Here is a 27,657-nt window from a genome sequence, read left to right as displayed (position 1 = left end):
CCTGCTCCATAACATGAAAAAAACCCACTTTTAACTTTGTCTGAAACACAACAGTACAGTAGAGGTGGAAGAAGAAAACATTCTACGTGGCAATCATTTCACCTTAATTATTCCCTACACCAAGTCATCGCATTATCACCACCTTTAGTTTAATAACATTAATAGGATTCTACATTCTGTAACTCACTTGCCCTGCTATTTAAATATTTACTACCTCATCTCATCTCCCTCTATCTTTCATCAGCCTTTAAGACCCAGGCTATGCATTTGGGGGAAAAAAAAAAGGCAACTTCTCTGGCATTAAGAACACATTGTACTGTGGACGTTGCAACACATTCCTAAATAGTGACATTATGGCATCCACTGGACATGAGATAGTTACACTTCAAACAAAAGAGTTCATTTTAAAAGTTCAGGAATATTTTGTGAAATGTCAATTTTTTAGCTTGGTGGTGTGTTGAGGGTTTTTTGGTTGTTTTGGGTTGGGTTTGTTTGTTTGAGGATCTTTTGTTGTGTCTTTGCTGTTTTGTTTTTTAACTACAGAAAATCTCTCCATACCAAGGCCAATCAGCCTTTGTATTCATAAGCCATTTAACAGTCCATCTCTGCCCTAATGGAATAGCAGCATCATATACACACAATTCTAAAATTTAGAAGATGAAATATTGCTACTGGTTTATTCCTCTATCCAAAAAGGAAATGCAGGCATCAATTTACCAACAATCATTATAAAACACACCTGTCTAAGACCACCAAATCAGTTGCAGTTTCAGCATTGCTCTTTAAAATTTTCTCCAGTTTCTGGATCTTCTCCTCTAACTCAGCAGGATCACATTTCCCATTTAAAATGGAAGCTGTTAATCCCAAAATTCGAGGACATGATGGATAATCCTCACAGATCTGTGAAATCAAATCAAATTAAATTATTTGCAAAAGGTATCCTGTTAATCTACCTGCAAACTTACGATGCTTAGGCTGGAAACTTTTATTTCAATATCAGGTGTTGCAAAAGGAACCAAACACTGAATTAATATTTTCTGTTCTACTGACAGGAAGCTAAACAGCCATCATATTTAAAGGTAAATACTTACAACATGGAAAAATAGAAACAGTTAGCATTAAACAGAATATCCTTGTCACACTTACAATACATGTCATAATACTTCCACACCATATAAAAAGGCACATGCACTTGAGAAGAGATTTGGAAAGAGATTTATTATGCAGGTATCTCTCACTTATAAGCCAAATATGACATGGAGCCAATAATATTCTGGAAAGAGCCCTAAACACACCTTTAGAAATCAGCATTTTTAAAAATAACAAAATTCCCCTAATGCAATAAATTTAGCTTCTCTGTTAATGACAGATTTTTCTTTAATCCCCACTACAAAATACAGTACATACATTATTCCTCTACCTCATAGTATCACTGAAGTCTTAACTCAATCCAGTAATTTCACAGTCCCAGGAACACGCTAACATTGGTTCCACTAATATTTTTTTCTTGGTAGTAAAAGTTGCCTGAAATGGCTCCCAATTCTCCAGCCCTCCCACTGAATTCTTCTCCTCAGCCAAGCATATTAAACATTCATGCAATAAATGCACCTTCATAATTTCACGGTATGGATGATCCTGGATGGCGAGATGGCACTCATCAAACACCAGAAGATTAATATCTGACAGGGATAAATACTCATGTCTCAAAACAGTCAAAGCAACATGACATGTCATAACCAGAACCTAGGTTGAAAGGAAAGAAACAAATGTCAGTACAAGAGAAGTACAAGCTGTCTCATGTCAAGGTGAAGGAGGAAAAGCCTTCAGCATATCTTGTGAGACAGCATTAGCAAATATCAACCCCTATTCATCTACCTACACCAGGTAAGGACGAAAGAGAATCAAACACTCTCTACTGGAGAAAGTTATCTATCTGAAGGGGGGTGTTCATATATATATGTATACGAATTTGTGTGCGTTTGTATATCTCCAGTCACATGCCTAGTTAAAAAATGAATACAACAATCTCAACACCAATCAGACTACACAGAACAAGCATCATTAAATCCTAATAAGTTAAGTTAGTGTCCTTATGTGTCCCAGCATCATGTCTCTGGCAAGAAGGATAGTTTTTTCATAAGCTCTTAACTATTTGCAGCCATAACATAAGCAAGATGTTATCAGAATTCTTTTTAAAGAAAAACTTATTTCTTGTACACATAAAAATGGAGCTCTTTAATAAAATTATGTACTATTTTTACACTCACTTTGAACTTCACTAAGTATAGTAACACTTTCTGTTATCGGAGTTCCTCAGATGTGCTCCACAGACCATTACTAATCACTAGAAAGAAAACCCCAAAACCCTAACATTTAATAGGATTTTAATAGCATTTAAAGTATAGTATGCACACTCAAAATTTCTTCTGCAATCAACATCATGAACAAGTCAGGGAGATTTAAAACAAAGGACTTAGAGGATGGCTTTTTAAAAACAACCTGACAATGCCTATATATATTTGCCTCAAAATTAACATATAAATATTACCAATATGCTGGATTTCTTTTTTAAAAAGACTGAATGTATATTCGGAAGAAACCACTTCTGATCCAACCTCTCTGTCTGTATGCTTTGCTTATAGTTTTTACTTAATACATTACCTGATGCTTGGAGAATTCCTGACTCCACTTCTCTTTTGTCCATGATTCAGTTATCTCTAAACTTGAATATTCTCCCACTTTAAGGTCTGAATGTGTCCTGACAGCTGACACTTGTTGAGCAACTTGATTTGCTTAAGAAAAAAAAAACCTCATTACATAAAGGTCTTCTCATACTTTAATTTGTGTGTCATATGACCTAGCACCATATTTTATAACATGGTCTTTAGTGTAGGCTAACGTTAAACCACGTGTACCTGGCAACTGTCTTTACGCAAAACCACATCAAGGAAACAGATCGGTAACTAAATTGCACTTCACATTCAATGTCTTAACTTCAAACTAGAAAACAGAACATGTTATATATATAAACAGGTTACGTTAAACGCATGATGAAACAACAGATGAAAGGCACTGCACCCTTGCTGTTGAAGACTTTATGCAAAAGTTTCTCCCAGCTTTACTTTCAGAGAACTACTGTTACAGAATATTCCATGGAAATATTAGCAGTGTGTTTGGGAACATTTCCTCTTACCCGAGTTGACCAAGAACACAGTTCTTTTTCCGTTTTTGTTGAAATCTCCCCTGATCTGATAGGACAGCTCTTTAGTGAGTAGTACTGCAATAAAAGTCTTCCCTGAGCCAGTGTTTAAGCAGACTATTGTATTATGATCCAAAGCTGCTTCAAGCAGTTCAACCTAGGTTTAAAAAATAATAATGCCCTTACTTGCAGCAATGCGTGAAAAAGCTGACAAAAAAATAACAAAAGTGATAAACTATAGACAAGTCAGTAGTATCGCCTGAGATCCTTCCAGTGCCATATAATTAACAGATCTTTTTCATAACAATGTATTCTCACAATCTCTCAAAAACATTAACACACTATGTATAGCCCAGCTTTAAAATCCTTCTTCAGTACCACAGTTTGCTCTCAGGTAGCTTTCTAAATATATCTTTTTAATAGATCATTCTGTTGCTAGATACATTGTGAAAAGAAAGAAGCTACAGCTTTTACATCTAACTGCACACATCAATTCAACCAAACAAGCAAGAAGGCTAGCTCAAGGTGATCCAAGTTTCTCAGTAATACTAACAAAACACTTCTGGGCACCTCTGTAGTGCAAAGAGAACTGATATTCTAGAACTCAGAAACAGTTTTCCATAACAAAGTGAAAATCAGAGTACCCTGATTGGGTTTCTGACTTTAGAGGGCTGCTTCGACCAGTGTGTGAACCAAAAATCAGAACTAGTATACAATGTGGAAGACAAAGTGAGAGGTGGAAGGAGACATGATGTCTGCATACAATTGAGAGGCACAGTTTATTTGTCCCTTGCAGCATTCTGCAGAGAGTGGCAGGAGAAACACCCAGCTTAAAAGCTGTTCTGACTGTTAGAGCAAACTGAGAAGAGGGAATGGGGATATAACAAACGTAAGAAACCAGCCAAACTACAGAATTAGCTCCCAACAGGTGGTGCTGAGAGAGACATGTCTTGACAGTGTGCATCACTGCATGTTCTCCACCTGCTCTTGTTCTTTTTCCATTAATTAATGGATTTAATTGTACTTTTTTTGATGTTACTGTATTAGTACTATCACTAGTACCTGATATTTTCTTGGCGTGTAAATGTTATCATGAATTGCTTCTTGTTGCCATGGTAGTCCAAAAAATGGACCCATTGGGGAGGAAGCAGGGGTCATGAGCTGCAGTCCCGCCATGCTGAGGGATTGCAAAGCAGGGCTTTTCATTCATTCATCCAGTGTTTCTTTCATTGCATTTTTGTTCCAGCACAGCCTACTATGAGAAGAAAATGAACAGTATTAGATATAGTTGCAATCTCAAGCAAGAAGAGAAAATTTATATTAAGAAAAGGACATTACTTCATTTTACTTACAGAAGTGTTCTTCTTATACTATTTTCAGCAGAAATTGTTAATTTTAAATTTACAGGCGCTTCTCCACTTGAAGATACGTGCTAATCAAAGTACCCCCGAAATTCAAAAGGAGCTGTACTTTACAGGACAATGCTCATTCTATGCAATTGGATTTACACACATACATTTTAATATGAAGTTCCATTTATGGTCTCACAGAATCTCATTTTATATCTTTACAACAAACTTTAAAAAGTAAAGCTGTTTAACCTTTACTGCAGGAAAGAAAAACACTGATTTTCTACAGCATAGGCAAAAGTATCATTTTCCATTTTTCCTTCCAACCAAAAAGGCCTTTGACCAGTTAAAGCTCTAAATACATGCAAACAGGAATTTTATTCTAATAGCTAGGAGAAGAACAGGAATTACCCAAGAACTTCAGTATTTTCAAATCATCAGATTCTGATAAGATTATCTTTTTAAGAACTGTTAGAAGCATTATAAATAATTGCTGATGACTCTGGTAAGGACTAATACAGAATGGGACCCTTATCAGGTTAACCACCAATTTCCATAAAGACACTATAATTCATAAACAAACAAGGCATTCAGAACTTCATGACAATTATGCACTGGAGAATACTTTCCCACTGAGGCTATGAAGTTCTCATCACAGGGTGGGGAGAGGGTCCTGTGTGTGTCTGAGTGAGTTAAAAACATTTGCTATTTGTCAGGAATGATCAAAATGAAAACAAAGAAAAACTAAACAAAAAAACTTACCAACTAGAAAAAACAAACAAACCCCACAACAAAAAACCTTTAGCCTGGGAAAGTGATCATGGCCTGATGACATAGAAGAATATTGCTGACGTATACAGGAACATGCTACATGAAATCTAAGGAATTTTGAATACTCCCCTCTTTAAACTGGATACATACCCTATCCAAAACCCAGTATTTTCAAAAGTTATTTTCCCTCAAAATTCCTACAAGCTCTATATTAATTTTAGCATCAATATGGGTTGAGAAATGCGTAAAATTGACGATGCATTCATATTTAATCATTCTTTAAAAAGATATGAGGAAAAGCTAATTAACATTTTATTGCACTGAAATGTTCCTGCTTTTCTACACAACAGGAAAGCAACAAAACTTGCTTAAGTTTTGCAAATGTGCAGTAAGGAATAAAAAAAAAAAAAAGAGAAAAGTATAATATGCTAAGAGAAAACCAGTAATGGTTATCAGAAATAACTGAAGAGAGACATTAAAAATAAAGCAGTACAAATAAATCATCAAAAATGGGGCATCAACTAGATTTCTAGAGGTCCCTTCCAACCCTAGTAATTATGTGATTCTGTAATTAAATAAAAATATTAATTTAGATTTGTTCCGTAGTCTCCAACTAATAACACTGTTGCTCTCTGTTATATCTTACTATTTTTTAATTAAATATTATAATCTGGACCACGTCTAGACACTGATATTGAACTAGTATTAAATAATTATAGGAAGCTGTGAAAAAAGAGATGAAACCAATTATCTCACTTTCCATCTCAGGCATATATTGTAAAATAAAGGGAAGGCAATATATTGAAGTACGTGATCACCCTTCTTACAAAGTCAGAAGTAATTTCACTTTACAGTAAGTGGTCAGATAAAGCTTTGTCTCAATTCATTTCAAAGTGGCGGGGGAAGCCCCAAAGGACAGGGTGGTTAAGGTGAAGTAGCATTACACATGCAGTTCCTTTGTAAAGAATTATTTATCTTTTGTAGACAAACGTTCAGTAGTAAATGCTACTTAGTGAACAAGGCCAAATGTAACATCTTGGGTTTAGGCTCAGCAATAAACGTACTTCCCCCTCCATCAAAAAAGTTCCTCTTTAATGTAAGTGTTGATACTGCTGGAATACTGTCTGATATTTTCATTTGAGCATCACAAAAACTGTCATAGTGAGAAGATTCCAAAAAGAAAAGATGTATTAAAATCTTAAAAAAACTCAAAAGGAACGGATGTGCATTTTCACAGGACATAGTAAAGAATATGTTTGACATTTTATGTTTTTTCAGTTGCTTTAGGACAATCTCCAAACTCATGCAAACCTTCTCATTTATTTTTCACTCCTCTAATGTAAGCTAGTATTTGAGCCCAAGTATTTCAGATTAACTGAACAGATAAAATGGATCAATATTGCTTTATTTAGCTGTAAATAAAGAACAACACAGTCTACACAAATCAAAAAATCATGCTATGTTATTATTCGTTTCAGTAGTAATACAAAAAAAGACTCCTGTAGACTCTTAAATTGTTTCTATACATTTCAAAGAATGCATACAAGCAAATGCAGGTTCTAACAATGCACCTATAGTAATTTTATAGTGTGTTCTAATCTGGCACAACCAAAGATGTTTTGGTTCATTTCCTCCTCAGAACTAGTGGTTTCATGGCTGTTCCTCCACTGGCAGTCCAGAGCTTTGGGTCATAGGAGACAGCTGGCAGGAAAGATACAGTCACCATAGAATGGTTTAGGTGTTACACAGCTGCATGTAGCAATCTGATCATTCTTGACATTCTAAACTACTGAGCATTCGCACATCAGATGTACTTGATGTTTATCAGTATGTGACTGATAGATTAAATCAGTCTCGTGGCAAGGACAGTAGCATGACACACAATCCCCAGCCACCAGCAGAAAGCATCAGGAAACTTAGGGCACTACTAACCTTAGTGAAGCTTTTCTGACAGCTTCTAACTGACAGCTTAGGTGCAGGAGAACAAGGAAGAAGGGAGAAAAAGTAGGGGAAAGTGTCATCCCCAACACCCCCTTCTCCAAACTTATAGATGAAGCTCTCCTTTAATATATCTAGCTTCTCTTTTTGTATTCCAGTGAGGGGAAACACTAGTTGGTAACACATACAAAAAATCCTTAGAATCATAGAATGGTTTGGGCTGGAATGGACCTTAAAGATTGTATAGTTCAAACCCCCAGTAGTGTCTGAAGAACACAAAGGTCTTTTGCCTGATTACAGTATTTCATTGAAATGGTTTCAATCATGCTTCTCTACTGACATAGAGCAACTGGTGAAATAACAACTAATGTTTGCTTTGTTTAAAATGAGACTTCACTGTCATAATAGAAAAACCCCAAATATTTTCCATAGTAAAAGTTGAAGCTGATTCCTCAATCATTCTTGTACATAAGCCCAGACACTTCAGTTTTATAAATCACTTTAGATGAGCAGCGCCTCCTCTTTGTTTACTATTCCATCTGTGTTGTGTTTCTTTTTCAAATGATAAATACAACTTTGGGAACATATATAAAATAGCTATATTGCATCACCAGGAGGGAATTAAGGAGAGAAAACCAACCTTATTTTAAAAGGCTGCTAATAAAAAACAAGTACAGGATCAAATATTACAAGTAATTAATCTCTTCTGCTACGCACCTAATAACAGTGATACCAGTTTAGTTACCCTGCTGTTAAGAAGCAAGAGGATTTATGCTTATGTATGGCTCCAGGCTGTGAAACAACATATACTCTAAACTACAGCTTTGGTTTCTGTGTACCTTCATGAAAGACCTGCTCTTAAGTACAATCATGTCACTGAGATCAAAAAGCATTCTCAAAAAAACCCCTTTGAAGTGCAAAGGAAGAAATATATGCACATTTGTAACTTGAAAAGCACACACAACCAAAACAGCATTGTGTGCCACTACAATCATACCTGGGTTGAGCTGGCATGGGACATAACACATTTGAAAGAACATACAGGGGGAGGGAATTTAAGCTAAGTCAGTAAAAAGAAAAAGTTATCCTCCCAAATCAATGTTACTTTCTGCTATACTAAGGTTTCGTAGTACTGGTCTTCATTTCTATGATTTGTATTGGAAGTATGTAAGATCTGACAAGATCAATGTCAACATTATTACGGGAGTAAGCCAGATAATGCAGTAATTGTATCATTCTAGAGTCTCTATTTCAATAGCAAGGAAAAATATCAAGTTCTTCAATAAAAGAAAAGCAGTACAGGATCATCTAGGAATAAAAAGGGAAAGAACACATCTACTTGAAGAAAAGACTTTAAATTGAAAACATTTGAGATGTAAGCACATATGTTCAGAATCTGTGGACAGAAAACTGAACATGAGCTAACTGAAACTGGCTAACAGTAAAGCAAAAAAAAAAAGCCAAACTAGTCCTGCTCAGCCAGTGTTGAGTAATAAAGATACTTGCTAAGATGTTCCATCTTTGTCCACTACACTATTTTGAAAACTGATAGAAAAGAAACTGTAAGAACTTGATGAAGCTGAATTTGGAGCAAGAAACACCTGAAACAAATCCTGCCTCCTGTGACTTTAGACTAGTTTTAGAAGCTGGATAAGGCAGCACAGTGCTCAAGCTTATTTGCTCTACTAAAATAATAGTGAAAGTTCCAGTTTCATGGCCATCAATCTTGAGAGTTTTAAGAGAAGAATTTACAACCTAGTGTCCTTATTTCACATTTATGTGAACAGATAGTGAACTGCAGAGCTAAAATTAACCCCTTATTCCATCATTTAAAGAACTGTTTTTCACAAGAACATACAATGTTGGAAATGAAGTCAACAACATGCAATAGCAATTCTTTCTAGTCTGCAATAATTCTGGAACTGTGGTGTAGGTTTTTCAGTCACATGACTATATCCAGTTTGAAGCCATCCCTTGGCACACAAAAAATTCAATGTTTACTGCACTAAGGAATACAGGCCAAACTGACCAGAGCATTCACCTGGAATGAGACATCCTGGATCTAGTCCTGCTTGGAGGACAGTTTAAAACATTTATGGACTGGCACTGAGGTACATGGAGAAGAGACTTGCACGCTGGGGACGCAACTTTCAAGTTCTTACCACCATTTGTGAGCACAGTTTATGTTATATTCACAAGTTGATGAAAACTATAACCATCTCCCATTAACAACAAAAATTTCTTACTGCCATTTGCAATGCATTTAATTTGCTTTCTGGACTGATTTTTAAAATTGTACCTAATATAATCCTTGTGATACAAACATTATTTCTAATGCTTTAGGATTTCATCTTTGTCCAGGAATGTGAACAGACAGTGTTCTAATTTATCCTCTAAAAACACTCTCAGCACCAGCCAAAACAAGTTAGCCTCAAGAGGTAAAAATAATCCACTTACTCTAAAGGAAATAAACCACAGTCTATAAAAAAACATTAATAGAACCTTGCTGCTTGAATATTCTCTTACATGAACACTTAAAGAGTCTGAATGCAGTTTCTGTATAGCAATTTCTATGTTCAATTGCTATATGAAACATTAACTTGCTGAGTGGTCTAACACAGAAAATTCTTACTTGGGTAAAGGAGGTCCAAATAAAAAGAAAAAATGTAAAATATTACAAATATGAAATACAGAGTAGAAAATGAATGTAAATGTTAATATACAAAATGTAAAATGTCACTGAGAATGTTCCATACCAACTTACACTGTATGCATTCAGTGGCAAGAATTGTTTTTGCCTCAGTGAAGGGGAATTTGCAAGAATTCTACTTTGTCTGGTTTCTAAACCTCCTTTTAGAAGAAGTGTACTTTTTAAAAGGATTTTACTTTTTCTGTGATAGTCCAAAAGAATATACTACTTCTTCCAGAAAAAGAAGCATATTTTGTTAATATTACTCCTGCAACTTCAGTTCTCTTAAAAGAACTTAAAAATCCCAAATTAAAACCCCCCAGTTTAATCTGGAAAAAGAAAAGCCCAAAATTTAACCATCAAACAACTGTCAAACAGTATTATTGAGCAAGATGAATCAGAAATCTCTTTTATATTGTGCTCTCTTTAACACAGAACACAGCTTATGAGACATTCTTTCTCTCCCATCTTTCAAAGATCTTTATCACATGCATTGCCTAACAGCAATTTTTACATTTGGTCTTAAAATGTTCTCAAATATAAGCATTTCTATAAAGACCATATTCCCTGGTTTCCCTAGCACAATCATCAATATTGATTGTGAATGTCATTTTAAACAACAAGAATTTTATTAGTTCTATTTTTCTGATACACAATCAGTGTAACAGCACAAGCAGAACACTGGTCTTTAATAGCCTACTAAGGCATACCAGAACAACAAAGGCTGCTTTCTGTTGTTCAGGAAAAGTTTCATTAAAGTGCTTATCAAATCAAAGTTAAATTGATGCTCTATATTTGGATGAGCTGATTTTGAAACACTTCTACAAGCAGTACAACAGTTAACAGCTGAAATTCCTGGCAGATTCCTTCTAAATGTCTGTTTGTAGGAGAGAAACGGAATACAACATGACACTTAGCAGACTCAGAAAAACCCTGAAGTCCTTCATGTAGTGTTCAGTATGACCAAACCTGGACATGGGGCAAAAGCCTAATAAACACTTCATGTTGCAATCAGTCCAGCTTGACCAACAGAGCCAGCAAGACACTGCTCCCACAGGAGTTGTGCGGCTGCACACTGCAACAGTCGAATGCAAAAGGATTATACCACTATTTATCAGTGTAACACACACAGGCTGTAGGGCATTTACAAGTAAAGTAATACAACGTGAAAACAAAAATCAGTTTTGTAGCACATCTCTAGTGATACCACTGCATGAGGCATTCAGAATAAACGTGCAGAAAGCGGCTGTTTCACCTTTAAGGAATACAGACAAGCAGCCAGATTCTGAAACAAACATTCATTTTTTTCAAATGATGTGTATAAGGCCTGTGGAACAACCCTAACTACGTAGTTGCTTAATCAGCAGTGTAGAACTGGTGCTATGCAGACTCCTTTTACCTTCTAAACACAAAGGACAAAAGACAAAGCATGAAGTATATGGACCTAAGATGCAAGGCAAGGTGATCAACAGCGGAACTAAACACATTTCTCTCTTCCCTACGTTATCAACCCACATTTTTCTGCTACGTAGTTTTAATCAGATAGCCTCTTTCCCTATTTTTGCAGAACTCGTATTTCAAACTGAAGCATAGTCTTGAAACTAAGACCTTAATTTACCTGTCATTTCTTTTCCTTACCATTTATTTTGTATCTCCTATCTGGAACAACATATGAATTCAATTCTAATTCTAACCCCTTGTGTCAACTCTTTTTTTTTTTTTTTTTAACTGATTGTATTTCACCAACACAACTACATTTGAATATAAAATCCACAAGAAAAATACACACATTCTTTTAAAAAACTGAATAGATTTCTAATCATATTCAGCTTCATAAGAAATAGCAGGGCATGTGTTTCATGATAAACATTTAAACTTCTATGAATAAAATGAAGTAGCTACTTTCATTTTTCTTTCCAAAGAAATTCACAGTCAATTTCTATAAATTCACACGTGGAAGTTACTTTACTCTATAGTTCTGAAGCAGCTTTAAATATAAAATAGAAGAACACAGTGCAGTGATACATCAAAACCTGTTTCTCCCATACTACAAAGCACAGTCTTACCGTTTTAATTTCCACAATCTCTGTGTTTATGCTTCCCAAACTGCATTTTGACATCATGATATCAGCTTGTAGATTAATCACATAATTTGCAAGCCTTGGCTCTTAAAAAAAACAAGAACAAAAACCTATGAACTACAATAGCAAGATAAATTGTGGTAATTCAGTTGCTTATAAACACTTATATGTGTTGAGCCTACACCACAACTTGCTGACAGAAATGAACTACCTAAGTTCACTCTGAACACAAATTATTTTAATTTACTATTAGAAACTAAAATGTAAAAGAGTTATTTAAAAGATAATTTAGTTTAAATGTGCACATACTTCCCTAGTCCTATTTCCAGGTTACTATCATTAATTACTGGTTCACGTGAGAAATACAGGAGTAGAGTGTTTGATATAATTTTACTATGGTTCGTATAATTGTATTGCTTTTTCCATGCACATATATTTTCAATTTGAGTTCGACATTAAAAAAAAATCAGAATTCAAACTTCCGTATACTGTTTCAATTTGAAACTGCAAGTAATACAGTCAACTCATGAAAAAGCAACAACCATTTCTCTCAAAGTACACATCAGTCTTTTTAGTAAAAGAGAAAATCCTGTGCATTTAAGATAGTAATTCAACCACAAAAGTAAAATTTGGAAAAATAATAATTCATGACAGTGAATTTCTAGATATATTAGCCAAATATATGTATTATATATGTATAAAAAACTACAACTCAAAGCAAAAATACCGTATTTAAGCAGATCTAGTGTTCTTAAAGCTATAAAATAAAATACTTGCACAATATATACACCTAAAAGTGTGAGGTTTTCCAGACCTAAAAAGACAGATAGTGAAGTCCAATTTTTTAAAATCAATACTGAAAACTTAAACACAAAATGAATCTTGATGAAAATTTCTCCTCCAATCAATTCCATAAAGTTAACAAAGAGGACACCCCCAAGATTAGTTCAGTATGTTCATTTTTACCTCAAATGCTGATGCTGAGCTTTTCCAGAGTCTCCAAGCCTGTAATTTTGTTTCACCCTAGGTAACCTAAAAGGCAACATAAAGAGAGAGCATTTTAACATGAACTGCCATTAAAATCAACTGTGCCATGTGGTAGTCTGCTTTCTTGCATTTTAATATTTAGCTCTGTAGCAAGAGCACATGGTCTTTCAAAATCTAATTATCATATGCCCCTTTTTGGCTAGGGATACAGAGAGTCAGTGTCTGGAAGACCAGCCTTAAGTGCTCAGGAGATATTTGCATATTTTGTTTTATCTGCTAAAGTAATTGCTAGCTGAGGCCAATTAGATTTACAGCTTTTCTCCCCTGTGCTCCCTCCACGTATGTTTCACCTAACACAGTAAGGAAATCTGGAAGAAAATTATTATTCAACACATTTAAGAGAGAGATCTGAAAGAATGTATGTTTTCCAGAAAACAAAGTAAACAGTTACCGTTCAATTTTACAAGAATACAAAAGGAATGCAGCACAGAAAATCTAATGAATACTGCATTCATGTACAAAATAGACCCACAAAACATTTACTCCCTAGGCTACATTTTAAATTTGTGTTTGCAGCACACATAAATACATCTTTTATTTTCAGCACAAAATACAGCAAATTGCTTCTAAGATGTAGTAAGTAGGACTTAGATTTATTATAGCATGTTCCTACTATGTCTAGGTTATTCATTTATTCACTGCCTCTAAACATGAACCAGAATATATATTCCATTGAACCAGAAAATAACCTACCCACAGAAAACTGCCGCATCCACGGCAAAAATATAGAAATATACTCCACTCTATATATTTACAAGAAAAGTTGAAGAGAACAACGCAGCATTTGGATACCCTGGCATAAAGCAAGCATGAACAGAAAGAAACGTTCAACCCTTGTCAATAAAGCTAATGCCATGTGTGGCTTAACAGAGCAAATTTACTTTACTGCCTAATCGCAGATGGCAAACACAAAGCACAGAGACCAGTAGGTAAGAACCAAAAAAGTATGTAATTCTAATTCTCCACCAGCACAACCGCTTCCTTTGGCACATCGAAGTCAGAAGACCGAGGCTTTAATCAATCGATTGGAAGGCAGGAATTACAGTAGGCCCTTTGAATGCCAACCTAAAACCAGACAGGCCACATTCCGGAGATGCAGTCAAGGTCTAGTACAAAACAGCAGCGTATAACACATTAGCATCTAAATGGTGCTGGTGCACCCACTCAGACAAAGCCGGGTTCGATCCTTCTCCGGCGGCCACGGGCACCTGCTGCTGGCGACGGCCCTCGGGACAGCGGCACCGCCCGGGCAGCCCAGCACCGAACATCCCCCATGCTGCAGTCGCAGCCGGCAAAATATTTTCTACCACACCAAAAATAAAGAAAAAATATATATATATATGTTTAATTTTGCTCTATAGTGTCAGAGGACCTCGTAAACAAGCAAAAGAAACAAAAAGGAAAAATTATTGACATTTTAGAAACCTAATTTTTAGGAAAGCCAATGTCTTCTATCAAACAGCAAGGTTTCCCCTTTTCTTAAATGTCACCTTTTCTTTTAAGAGCTCAACATTCACATATTTTATCAACAGATAGAAGGCAAGAATTCTAAGATAATCAATCACTTAAAACGTCTAACTCCAAAACATACCACAAACACAATAAATACTCAAAGCACTAACATGAAAAAATCCCCAGTTCCTATAAAGACATCAAGAGAAGCATCCAAGAAGTGTCACAGCAGGCACTTCTGCAAATCTCCAGCACTCTAGAAATCTGCAAGCAACCACAAGTTACTTCTGCAAATCTCAGCCAAGATCTTGAAGTATCTTGGCTATTTGCTACTGAAACACTACTAATGCAAAACCCAAGTATCCAAATATATCAGAGAATACAGACTATATAAACAGGTTTTATTTTTATTTCATGGGTTTATAACTCAGTCCTTGAAAATAATCTCATTCATACGATACCTAACCTGCTATTAAAAAAGGATGGTCAGAAAAATGGTAACTGAAATTTACAGTAAAAGACTTGCTGTCACACTATAAACAACAGGCTGAATCTGAAAGGCTATCAACGTTCTTGCTCTTCAGCATCTTCAATTTGAAATTATACAACTATTCCTTCCAGCAGTTAAACCATTACTCAAATTGTTAACAACATGAAAATGAAGTTATCTTGCAGTAAGTTCTATGCAACTGAACTCTTAAACTCACATGAAAGCTGTGATGAAGTGAATTATCTTTATGCAAATACAACGGGATTCCAGCATGAACAAAAGTCCTGCATGATCTTTAGGGGATAAGGTAAAAACTGCCATTATGATTGGGAAGAAAAAGTACACCTGGGCTGGCATCCTGTCTCTATAATTACAGCTGGCCACGTATGCTGAGGGCTGGGGGGAAGGGGTGACTATAAAACAGGATTTATCCTTTTCTTCCATTTGTTATTCCAGGAACTTCATATTTCAACTATTTTTCTTCGGTTTATTACAGTACAAACAATAAAGTTATGTCAGAAACCATAGTACAAACTCCCTACCACCTCAGATTAATTTGAAAGCAATATACTCTTTGACACCCAAGGACCTAAGCCTTCTTCAGGGAAGTCAGGAAAGAATTACACTCAGGACACACACCTCTCTAAATATACAAACACTCTGAAACACATTTATTAGTTTTAACAGCAATTAGAATTAAATTATGCCACTTATTTGAGAGGTTTTTTTGCTGCATAGAAAAACTGTAGCTCAATGTGTAGATTCTAATTTATGGGTAACTATACTATCATATCAGTATCGTAAGTAGGGATAACTGACCATATCTGTGAATTTATTTATTATTTGGTTGTTTACTTGGGTACCAAATTATTTACTTGTGATGATTTAGTTAATTTAAAGGTTATGTTCAAGCTTTTCAGGTACTTATGTCTTTCCACAGGAAAGCAATTAAGCAGACATTAGAGCAGGGATTTCTCTCTTCCTCAATTTGGGGGCAAGCTGTGAGGCAAGTACAGTTCCAAAGGATTAATTATTCTTGCTTTGGATAAGTAAAAGCAGCAGCTGCCCCCTGAATATAACCCCATGTGGAGACTTCAATCCCATTATTTGCATAAACATAAACCCTTTCTCTGCATGTGGCTAGAAGTCAAGCTCCTCAAAACATGGGCACTCAACAGTTCACTGTTAACACTGTGCCGCAACATCCAAAATTACTAAGTGCCCCACACTACAAAAGACTTTCTCTGAAGTCAATAATTGTATTATGCAAGGCCAGCAGACATTTGGAGTGTAAATCAAGCTCTAAAACTTGTACCAATTCTAAAATGAGAGTTCAAATCTACTGCAGTTGGCCATATCAATTTATGTACCACTCAAGAACCACTGTTCAAATTCTAGCCTTAGATCCAAAAAACCCCCAACAAAACAAAACAAAGAAAACCAAATCAACCAAACAAAAAGTATTCATCATTAACGGTGCATCAAACTAACTCTTCCTAGTGCAACCTTAAAATGCATAAGTATTACATGGTGGTTAGCATATTATTTAGTCCACATTTACGCTTTGTTGTTTTAAATGTCATCTCAAAAAAGAAAGACTTATCACCAGTTACACTACTTGTCTTCACATGGCCTTTCCCTGCAACGAACTTGTGGGCACACTACTAGAATTTTCTTTTATGTGAAACTGGGATGAAGTCAGTATTAAATTCATAAAAATAAGTAGTACAAAGAAACTTATTTCTCCCAAATTCTGAGGACATTCAAAGCTCCTCAGCTGACATAGAATTCAATCTCCAGAGAAAGAACACCAGAGAGGAGAAAAAAAAAAACCCGCAACAAACAAAAACCATACTTGATTATTTTATTTTATTGAAGGAAAATATGTGAATAACTTCCAAGACATTTCCATAGGTCCACACAGCTGTTATTTTTTGGTTTGGTTTTTTGCTTGCTTGTTGCTGGGTTTGTCTTTGTTTTTCTTTTGGAACATGTAAGAACATCTAAAGGTGAAGATGTTGCTCAGGTTGAGTCAACACCCCTGAAGGTATTTAACAAAATGTGTAGACATGGCACTTAGGGACATGGTTTTGTTTGGGCTGGGCAGTCTTACATTGATAGTTGGATTTTAGGCATCTTTTCCCTAAATCATATGGAATTCTGCAATTCTATGAAAATGCTGTGGCAAACCAACAGTGTTGCAAGGGCTCTCACACAAGATGAAGAGCAGAATAAATGTGCATGATTGTAAAATGATCTGAATTAATTCCAAAGTGGAAAAGATGTAATTATTTCCCTCTATGTAAATAGATGCACTTAGACTAGAACATCAGCATTCCTTTACATTCTTTACAGTTAAACTAATAATAAGACTTCAGCAGCTCATCTCAATTAACTTCTATTTTTTTTAATGCATCGATCTTTATTTTCAATATTGTCCAAAAAAAGCAAATATTTGCATGGTGTCTGGGGTTCAAAAGTGGTGAGAAGCCATAAATATTACATTTCACCAGTATAATGCTTCAAGCCTCATGTAGCATTTCCATATCACAGGTTATCTGTACCACTGTTGACCTTCCAGAACAACTGACATAATACCGAAACTGAATCGAAAATATTCAACAATTTACTTGGCAAAAATGATCAACCATGAAAGCTGGAACAGGGTCAAACATAAACCACCTCCTCTGTTAGCAGTGAGGTAAGTGGCTCATAAAGGTCCTTTAGCTCCAATACTGTTGCAAGTTAGCACCACTAAACCTTGCAGCGCAGAGATCTAAACCAGAAAACAGACCCATTCCTGATTCATCCATCAATCTTCCCACAGTAGCAGAACAAATGCAAGATGAAAAAGAATAAATTGAGATAAAATACACATCCTTGAGAGAGTTCTCTGCATGTATATTAACAGGTATCTTTCCCTAATGCCAAGTGTAGATTGCAGTTAAGAATCCTTTCAGTCCAGTGCAGCATTAGTCCAATTTTCCACATTAGATCTGCTCATAATATATACAGTGATAGATACTCTTAACCATGTGGGTTAAAAAAAAGTATCCAAGTTGTTACTCCTCCTTGAATGACAGCAGAAGCTTCAAAAACTGAAACAAACTGTTTTGCTACAACCATCATTAAAAAATAGGGGGCGAGGCATGAATGGTGAGAACTTTTTACCCTTCATTTTTCACAATGGAGTGAGAGCTATTCCTGCATATATGCAAAAGCATTCCCAGATATGCAAATGACAGGATTGTTCCAGACATTAAAGCAGTTGTGGTTTACTGGATACAGCATTCACTGAATACTCATTTAATTATTAAAGAGGCAAGTTAGAAGAGAAATGAAATTATTGTTAAACAATTCCACTGTTTTATGTTATTATCTAAAACTACTCAGGCCTGAGAAATAATGTTTTAAAGGAGTTAAATCCCTGTAAATGGTGCAACTGAGGGTTTCTGACACTACGTTGGGTTCTGCAAGCAATATAGCTAAGTTAATATAGTACTAAACGTGTCAATTAACTCTTCTGCTAAGCACAACTCAGAATTAATATATTCCTATATTTGTTTCAATTCCAGACCCTGTTTGCATTATGGACACAATACTGCATTAAAAATGACACATATATGTACACAACCCTAGTCTACAGCCATCAGTTGAAAAGAGTTTCTTTCTTCTGTAACATTAAAATAGATAGTCCTGTAATTCAGTCAGTTGTGAACTGCATTTTCAGAGCAGAACACACACATACAAGTTTGAGTAGAGACTCTTGTCTAAAAACAACACAGCAGATTTTGCTTTATCAGAGATTACCAGCTCCACTAATCTTGGTTATTAAAAGATAAAAAATACAAAGCAAAAGAAAGAATTGTCATGTTCTTACCACGTTAGTTGTAGTTTGCATCAACATTGCCAAACCACCAATTATTATCCCTGTTATCATCTAATTACAAAAAGTATAGTAGCTTGATTGCAGCAACATTAAGTAGCCAACATCAAGCAACTATGAGCAAAAACTCTGAGGTGTTTTCTTAATTCAATAGTTCTCAATTTTCAGAAAAAAAATGCAGCCAAATTCTGTGAGGCTGACTGGCAGCTGCATTGGCAGAGTCTGGACTACCTCCCCTTTCTGCTGTGCTCAGCTTCCACTTTGGATACATTAAGACTTACCAAAAGAAAACAGTAACAGCCTGGCAGGTACATTCCTGGTGACTGACAAGGGACGACTTGGCAATAACAGGAGAATGAGATAAGCAGCAGAACACACCTCCACCATTCTGAATGTGGGAAACAAAACTCGAACTCACATACAATCTCTCGCAGTTATTACTGTATCATTCCTCCAGAGTCTGGGCAGCTCTGAAGTGTGTGCAGAGTCTGGGCAGCTCTACACACACTTCAATTCTTTCACTTAATGATGAGCACTGGATTTAGAGTACTTTCTTACCCTCATTTATTCTCACAGTACCGTGCAGATGACCAATGCCAGTAGGTCAGACTGTGTTTCTTCAGAGGTCAATCAAACCCAGACTCTCTGAAGACATCCATGAAGCAGCACAGAAGTGAAGGGCAGCTGTAATGAACACCCAGTCAGACAGGCTGGATCAGAAGAGGCACCGGGAGCATCACTGGGAACTCAATCTAGTTATGAGACAATTAAAGGGAAGAAGCAAGTTTCTAGCAGCAAACCAGAAAAGACGTGAATGCAATCAAAGATTTGGAAAAGCAGAGATATTTCAGATAAAAAAAAAAACAAAACAAAAATACAAAAAAACCCCCAAACCTTACTAAAAGTCTTTAGATACCAAATAATTTTGTTTATGAACAGGGTAATAATCAAGCATTTTAAAGTAAAATATTCCACCATTAACATGCCAATACAGCAAGTCAAATTAAACCAGAGGCATTAACATCCCTAATTTTGATTTCTACCGGTAAACATCCCAGATTTATACTGGGAAGGCTTACATCTAAGGTTCCTACATAACTACCCTATTAGTTAGGAAGTTACATTGTTTTTATAGTTTTCCTTAGAAACTAGTGCATCCACATCGATATCATTTAGGTTGATTTCACAACCTAGGCATCTGACTAATTAGGAGAATAGCATCGCAGCCATTAACATTCAAGTAATCACACTATTTACCTTATTAATTATTGTACTGAATTATATAGAACAACTTTCCCCCTGCATACTATGGTATATTTGAAAAGAATGCATAACTCAATTAATGCAAACATATATTACATTTATAGTAATAAATAAAACTTTAAATTACTCAGAATAAATATTTAAATACAACTGACTTTGAATTTCACTGACTAATCATTTGCTTTCATCAGCTAATGAGCAGCTTATTTGAGTAGGCATACACAGATGCATTAAGATGTCTAAAGAGGCAGATAATTGATGACTTCCAGAATGATTTAAGCAGATTAGATGCCTAACTTTCAATGGAGATTTCCCTCTTCTTCCTCAGCACTGCTTTCTCAACCCTGAACAGAAAATCTCTTACTTCTCTTCAGCTAATGATTTTAAGAAAATTACCATTTTCATAATTTCTTAATTTGCAATTCAAGCTACTTCAAATACATACTAAAACCGGTAAAAAAACCTCAAAGCACTAAACAACAAAAAAAACCCTCTAGGTCTCTAACACTTGTAATAGAAAAGTAGTTTTGAAATGAAATTTTAAAGGTATATAATTTTTAAGTTAATAAGTTTGACCTTGTTGCACAGACAAGACGTTAGAGAAACTGAGACTAATCAACTAAAGCAATGAAGTACATTGAAAAGGAAAAGTGCGTTAAACCCTTGTGAGCAAACTGTCACTGAGAAGAGTGACCTTATTACTCCTCTTTTAGTAGGATTAAGCACATGGCATATGCAGAGGTTTTACATCCCATCATTTTACCAGATCAGTATTTCACTTCAGCTTTCTAAAACATGTTTATAAAAATCTGTAGCTGGTTGTACAGTCAAATTTTTCTAAAACAATCAGAGAAGAAATACATTTCTGATGTAAACAAAGCACAGGAGAGATTTTTTTCATTTTATCACTCTTCTTTCATTTTCACTCAGCAGCAAGACAAAACACTGTATAAAAAGGCTTCCTGATCACAGCTTACCACGCATTTAATATGGCACAGCTGTACACACAAGAATTAATGGTTATATTGTCCTGAACTATTTTTCTCCCAGAGTCAGACAAGTGTCAAAGCTGTTAGAGAACGGAAGGAGCAGTGACAGTGGGGTTGCTTCACTGAACACTAGGTTTTCATCAGATTGGATCTATAGTCTCATGAAAACTAATCCCAAAACACTACTTCTCACCTGTTAATTGAAATAACTGTATCATGTTTTTCTCGATTTTGTACTTGCTTGCTTTTTGTTAATAGCTGCTGTTATAAACAGGTGTGTTGTGACAGTAGTTTTGTGGGTTTGTGTACAAAAATCATCTGTGGTAAACCCAGGATAGGAACCAAAGTCAGGGGAACATCATGCTACAAAAATTAAATTAAAAAACAGTTGGATTTACCAACACTTCTTCAGTAAGTATTTCTGAGATGTGAACAACTTTTTAATAAAAGTAACTGCAGTCAGTGCAGTAATCACGATGGAACACTTAGACTAGCTATTAGCTTGGAAAATTCAGATCTGAAGTTACGCCTAGTTTAAAACCTCTCATTTTTACCCAGTGGTAATTTGTAGTTGTGACTCCATAATTAGGAATCTGTAAAAGAAACTGCTTAAAATTCTGGGACTTATTTTCCATTTTGCCTCAAATGTAGTGATTATATGTTCCAAGACACTAATATAATTAGATACAAATCAATGACTTAATAACTTTAAGTTATTAAATTTTATTAAAAGAGTGTTTTCCTCTATCCAGCTTTCCATTCTTATGAAAATGGTGGGATGAGGTTTTTTTGTAATGATATGTTCAAGTTCTAGGGTATAATTTGATTAGCTTTAAAAGCTCTTCAAAGCTCAGTGTTTCCATTTTAGTGAAGGAAGGGGGGGAATCATTGTCCTGATTTAAAAAACCAAACAAAACCCCTAAAACCAACCACCATTGCCCCCAAACAAAACTAAACAACTCGCTAGTTTGTTTACCATGAACCTGGCAGAGATTTGTAATCACTCATTTGAAATCACGGCTTCAGGACTCCACACTACCCAGAGCAGAATTTGCTATATAATTATGTGGGAAGTTCAAAAGTAACAAGCTGGAGTAGTTGACAAAGGTAGGTTACTTTTGCAGATCAGGAGAACTTTCTTGTTTGGTTTTTTCCCCCCCAACTTGAGTAAGAAGTTCCTCTCCACCCCAAAAATTGCCTTGAGAGTAGAACTAGGGGTAGGCTTAGGCTATACAAGTTTTCCAACTTGGTTGGTTTTGGTTTTTGTTTTTTGGTTTCTTTTTTTCATAGACTAAACTCAATTTTATGGTTAAAATTGACTGCGGTTTTTGTAAAAATATGTAATTGAATGGTGATTCCATGCAACTATGGTACATGTATCATACATGCATATATTGGATTTTTAAGCAAAAATATCCAAAACTTAAACAATGTTCTTTTCAATGTTATGAGTTGAGCAGTTCCCAGTGTGAGCTAAACTGTTGTATCCTGTTGGACTTAAAGGGTACACAGTGTTTACAAATTTCAGTTTACACGCATACTTTAGGAATATTGTGTAATATTGAGGGTATGTGTAATTTTCATATGAAGTAGTAGCCAATACTTAAGGCCAGGAGTATTTTTAATTAACATTATGATACTGTCAAAAGAGTTAATTAAAAAGACAAAAATTAGAAAACTTTAGATAATTTAAAATTTTGCATTCTAATTAGGGGGCACATGATCATAGAGGTGCTCTCGAAACAGTAAAACTTTTTTCCTGTTTGGCAGCTGAGGAGCTTAGGCTGTATCTTGGGCTCTAGTTTGACAGGCATTTTAGATGGCATTCAAGTGGCTGTCAAAGTGGAGGACAACCATCTCCTCATGGCAGCTCTAATACTCCTCTGATCCATATGAACTACTTTGCTGAACCAATAGAAAACTTGCCTAGGTCAAGGAAATTGGATTCAACAGGTTTTTGACTGTGACATTTAAAATCAGACACCAGCCTCTCTTCTCTATTGCCAACTGTTGCTGAACTGTGTTACACTAAGAACAATAAATCTAAAAATTCCAAACCCAAAACTTCTTGCTGTGTAGCACAAACCTATTTGAAAGGTGCCAGAGGAAACACCTAGAGGTACCAGACAGCAGTAACCGGATGAACCGATATAAGGTTTTAACAACTCTTAATAGCTGACAATGTATACATTAGTAGCATTACTGGCATACTACTCACAATGCCTGCCAGAAATCAGCACCTGCTTCATCATTATGCAAGTCACTACATGCCCTAAAATCATCCAATAATTCCTTGCAGACCCTCATCAGCTGCAACTATAACTGGTCAGTAGAGAGTTTTAACAAATCATGAATTTTATCACTAAAAACTCATCCTGTGTTCAGTTTAGGCAACACATAGTCTTTAGAAGACCATTTTCCAGACAATTTACTATTAATCAAGGCAGGTTTAACTTCTCGACTTCAACACAGCAAAGCATTAACTATGCAAGGATTACAATAGGGAAAATTGCTCATCTCCTGGAAGTTGATCATGTCTTTCAAAAACCCAGGGAGCTCATAGATGTTTTTGGCATTCTTCCAATCCTTTTTTCAATTAAATACTTGAAGATAAAAATGCATTACCTTCCTAAAACCTACACACTTCCTCTTCCAGAGCTTCATCACCCATCATGCCTCAAACTCATTGCTCTCATATCACTCAGTAGGTGGTATAGCCACACTTCTGTAGTTGAAGATTTCATTAACTCATAGCCCTTGTGATTACACAGTAAACAAATCAACTGATCTATTCAGCATATAAACGTATGGACATACTGGGTATACATTTCCAGAAATACTTGGATATATGTTTCTTTATTTTTTGATTTATAATCTCTGAAAGTATATAGACAGCTTCTTGTTTCCGTATCATTTACAGCTTGCTATCTTTCTTTAGCATCAGTGAACTCTCGAGGCCAATGCTGATAGAGTTCAATATTCTTTAGAAATAACAAAGAAAGGAGAAACTTTCCCCACACACTTTTTTTACAAGTTGTAAAAAATTGTAAGGCAGTCCATGAGACCTTGCTGACAATAACTGTAAAAATAATGAAAAAGATACAAGGATAATCCCATGGCTCTCAATAACGTGCTTCTGTCACTTCCCCTTACAGTCTCTGCCATTCATGCTGACTCTGTTCATTACACTGGTAGAAAATATTAATATTCCAATTTTCCTCTTATTTTGTCTCACAGAAACAGGAAAGCATAAGCAGCAAGAAGAATAAATGACAAAAACACACACATCTTCCTGGGGACTCAAAGAACATGCAGCAGAGGTATAAATGTGTGTTTGTTTGCTTTTTTTGTTTGTTTTAAGAAGGAGTGTACTTTTTATGCTCATTATCCATCTCCAACAGTAATTTGGTTTCTGCAGTCTTGGAGGTCATTGAGATAGGACTATGTTAGACAGCAAAAACCATGAAAAATTATCTTCAGTAGCTGGGGGAGAAGGGAGGAGCATTGATTCTTTTTTCCCCCCCAAAAAATTTTAACAGAGCTCATATCCCTTCTTAACAACTTTACATAGCAAGCTGACAATATAGGCATTTAACTTAAGTTGAAAGATGGCCAAAGGTTGCAGGTCACTAAAAAAAACTGACTGACCAGAGCTTTTGCTTGTATTGTAAGCACTCTCATTTTATGTCTTCTTCCAAAAACAAAAAGCCTAGTAGCCATTGATCATGAAGGTACAGCAAAGCACAGGTTTGCCTGCTTAGAAATACACAGCTTCAGTGAGGAATTAAAAGCCTTGCTTGAGATTGATCCCAGACACTAATATCCTGAATAAAGAAGAAATACTATCAATTAATATTACGAATTCATAAAATCCCAGTTAATAAGTCAGATTAAATACATTTAAATGTTTTAAGGTATGCAGAATACAAACATCAAAAAAATTTCTTTTATTTATGCACTTGACAGTTAAACTCAAAAGAGGGGGTGAAAACGAAAATACCTAAATTAACTCGCCAAAACTCAGTGGGAGAAGTTAGGTCTTCTATGGTTTGAATGTTGTCTACAATTCAGATCACCACTAGAAGTTTTTACTACGAACTACAAGGCAACTTCACCTTTAGATAGCTAAGCCTTTTTCATTTCTGCTTGAACAAAAATTATAGAGCAAAAACATCGAAAAAGGCCAGTAACAGTTCAAGGAAAGCTGTAAGAAACTTGATCTAGATCAGAAACAAAGCAGACTTCACAAACAAAAGAGAAACATGAATTGCAAAGGTAGCCAGCCCAGACATGCTTGCATAGCCAAATCACCTCAATGGAGTCAAACAAATTAACTTTAAAAAGCAAAATGTATTTACCTCACTTCCTAAGGAAAGGAGATTTATGCAATCAGTAGGCAGGTCTAAAACTCCAATTCAGTTTTCAAAAATAAAAGATTAAAAAAATAATTCCTAAATTCCTATTTTCAAGACCAATTTCTTCACTACTACCCAGCTACTTATTAACATCTCAGCTGAGGAAAAGGCTGCTACACGGCTTGACAAATTATCAAGAATCAGAGTCCAAAAGAGGAGACACACACTGGAAACCAGATTTTAATAACTAGCAATAAGGGTCTGGTTCAAACATGGGTTTGGGGCCAGGGGTTTTTTTGTGCGTATGTATATTTGCACAAATGAAAAAACACAAGGATATTGATATTTAAAACAAACAAAAAAATGCCAAGGCCAGATAAAACAGTCTGAAACTGACCACCTCTGTTTCCAGGTCAACCTGTCCTTCAAGTCAGTAGCCACCCTGCTGCTTCTCAGATCTCTCATGCTCATTCAATGAACCCAAAGGAACTGATCCTTTATGAAGAATAACAGACTATTTAAAACATGGGCGGAAACTGATCATGCCAGCTTACATCACAGAAGTACTGAGCCACTGAGTGACATAAAGAGAAGAAAGCACAGTAAACCAAGGTTTTCTACTATCATTAGTAAAGATCAAGAGAGAATACTTTTGATTTTTTTGCCTTGGTAAGAAGAGGCACAGTAGTAACAGCTGTGCCAACCACAACACAGATCTCAGACTGGCAAGTGTACTGCACTTAAAGGAAGGGCCACAACAAGCAGTACTGAAGTCTCTTGGATCTAGGTGTATTTATGACAGAAGGTGGACAATATTGCTCTTTCTTCTCCTTCCCACCAGAGAAGGACCTTTCAACACCTGCAGCTATGCAACCCTACAAGTAAATTCCTTGACATAAGTTTCAGTTCTCCGCTTCTTGACTGTATGATTTTGAAGGCGACAAATATAATGGAAAACTGATTTAACTAATGTAGTCCACAAACAGAGCAGAAATAACAAGGGAATTCCAGATATATTGCTCAGCACGCAAACTTGTAAAACTATGATGTCACTAAATAAGGCATGCAAGAACTATCAAAACCAAGAGTTGACCTAATATAATATCATGGCGCACACTAAAGTGGGCTCTGCTTTGCTCTCTAGATTAAGTCTTCTATAATGTTTATTTTAGTAACAGTCCTAAAGCCACCATACCCCAATTAACACAGTTTGAACACCGAAACTTGAAATGCCAACGAAGACTAACTTCAGCTAAAAAATTAACTTTTAGTTTTTACTATATATCAGGTTTCTTCTCTTCTGGTTTATCACAATACATATGGTAGTCACAAAAGGCTAAAGGATGAAAAAAAGATGTCTGGGAAGTGTAAAGCAAAATCATGCTTTCTGATCTACTCCAGCTATTCTTAGCCTTCAGGATATAGCATTCTAAAAGCACATTGCACACATTTTATAGAAGCTCCTGTTATACACAACACTATAATTATGCTTTTACTTTCTTTAAAAGTAGCACTTCCTAAAAAAATATATAAATGAAATCAAAATTCTGCTATCAGTCTGAAGAAATTACTTGAACACATGAAGGTGATGGGATAGAGATGGCCAGTGGTTACACAGTCAGGCATTAGGACTGTTCCATCAATGATCTATCAGGCTCAGTATACTCCCTAGTTTGTATTACCTACATGAGAGGGGAAAAAAGGTCAGAGAGAATTATGGAACAACAGAACAACCCATCTCAGAATGTTCTGAAGCTCTACCTGCTGCCTGATAGTGATGCCTTTTTACTGGCCCTAAAATCACGAGCCAGACACAGTAAGTTGATAAAAAGGGGTTACCTTTACTAGGATCCTTATGGTGCACAACATGCTGAAAAGACATGAAGATGCACATGTAACATAAAGCAGATACAATTTTTATATATTTAGCAAATTAGCATAACTGACAAGAATCCCCAATTAGATACATAGGGGATAAGGTAATTCCCCCCAGTACTACCCTTTTCTGGAAACCCTCCCTTAGACAGGAACTAAACTTTGTCTATGAAAATGTGTCTCACGAAGTCATTTTAACCTCAGTTCCTGGAGAACCTAACCTTGGAGCCCAAGACCTTAGAGCTGCTGGGGAATTTATTTTGTCTTTCTGTC

The 27,657-nt window shown here is 35.7% G+C and overlaps 1 protein-coding gene across 6 annotated transcripts in view; it reads right to left on the bottom strand.

The window, feature by feature from the left end:
- The window catches only part of DICER1 (dicer 1, ribonuclease III), a 70,302-nt gene that overhangs the window by 39,746 nt on the left and 2,899 nt on the right, over positions 1 to 27,657 (bottom strand). For 4 of the 6 annotated variants that reach the window (XM_048307518.1, XM_048307522.1, XM_048307517.1 and 1 more), the window contains exons 2-8: positions 12,994 to 13,059; positions 12,013 to 12,113; positions 4,262 to 4,454; positions 3,194 to 3,356; positions 2,662 to 2,792; positions 1,609 to 1,743; positions 740 to 900 (exon numbers count right to left, since the gene is read on the bottom strand). In XM_048307518.1, coding sequence (XP_048163475.1) covers positions 740 to 900; positions 1,609 to 1,743; positions 2,662 to 2,792; positions 3,194 to 3,356; positions 4,262 to 4,405 — 734 coding nt within the window. In that variant the 5' untranslated portion in view covers positions 4,406 to 4,454; positions 12,013 to 12,113; positions 12,994 to 13,059. Of the gene's footprint in view, positions 1 to 739; positions 901 to 1,608; positions 1,744 to 2,661; positions 2,793 to 3,193; positions 3,357 to 4,261; positions 4,455 to 12,012; positions 12,114 to 12,993; positions 13,060 to 19,460; positions 19,655 to 27,657 lie in introns of all 6 variants that reach the window. The other 2 variants (XM_048307519.1, XM_048307521.1) reach the window with 2 other exon arrangements.

The sequence above is a fragment of the Corvus hawaiiensis genome, chromosome 6 (genome assembly GCF_020740725.1).
Source record: "Corvus hawaiiensis isolate bCorHaw1 chromosome 6, bCorHaw1.pri.cur, whole genome shotgun sequence".
NCBI classification, from domain to species: Eukaryota; Metazoa; Chordata; class Aves; order Passeriformes; family Corvidae; genus Corvus; species Corvus hawaiiensis.
The sequence above is the reverse complement of the archived record's forward strand: the minus strand, read 5'-3'. Positions and strand labels throughout refer to the sequence as shown.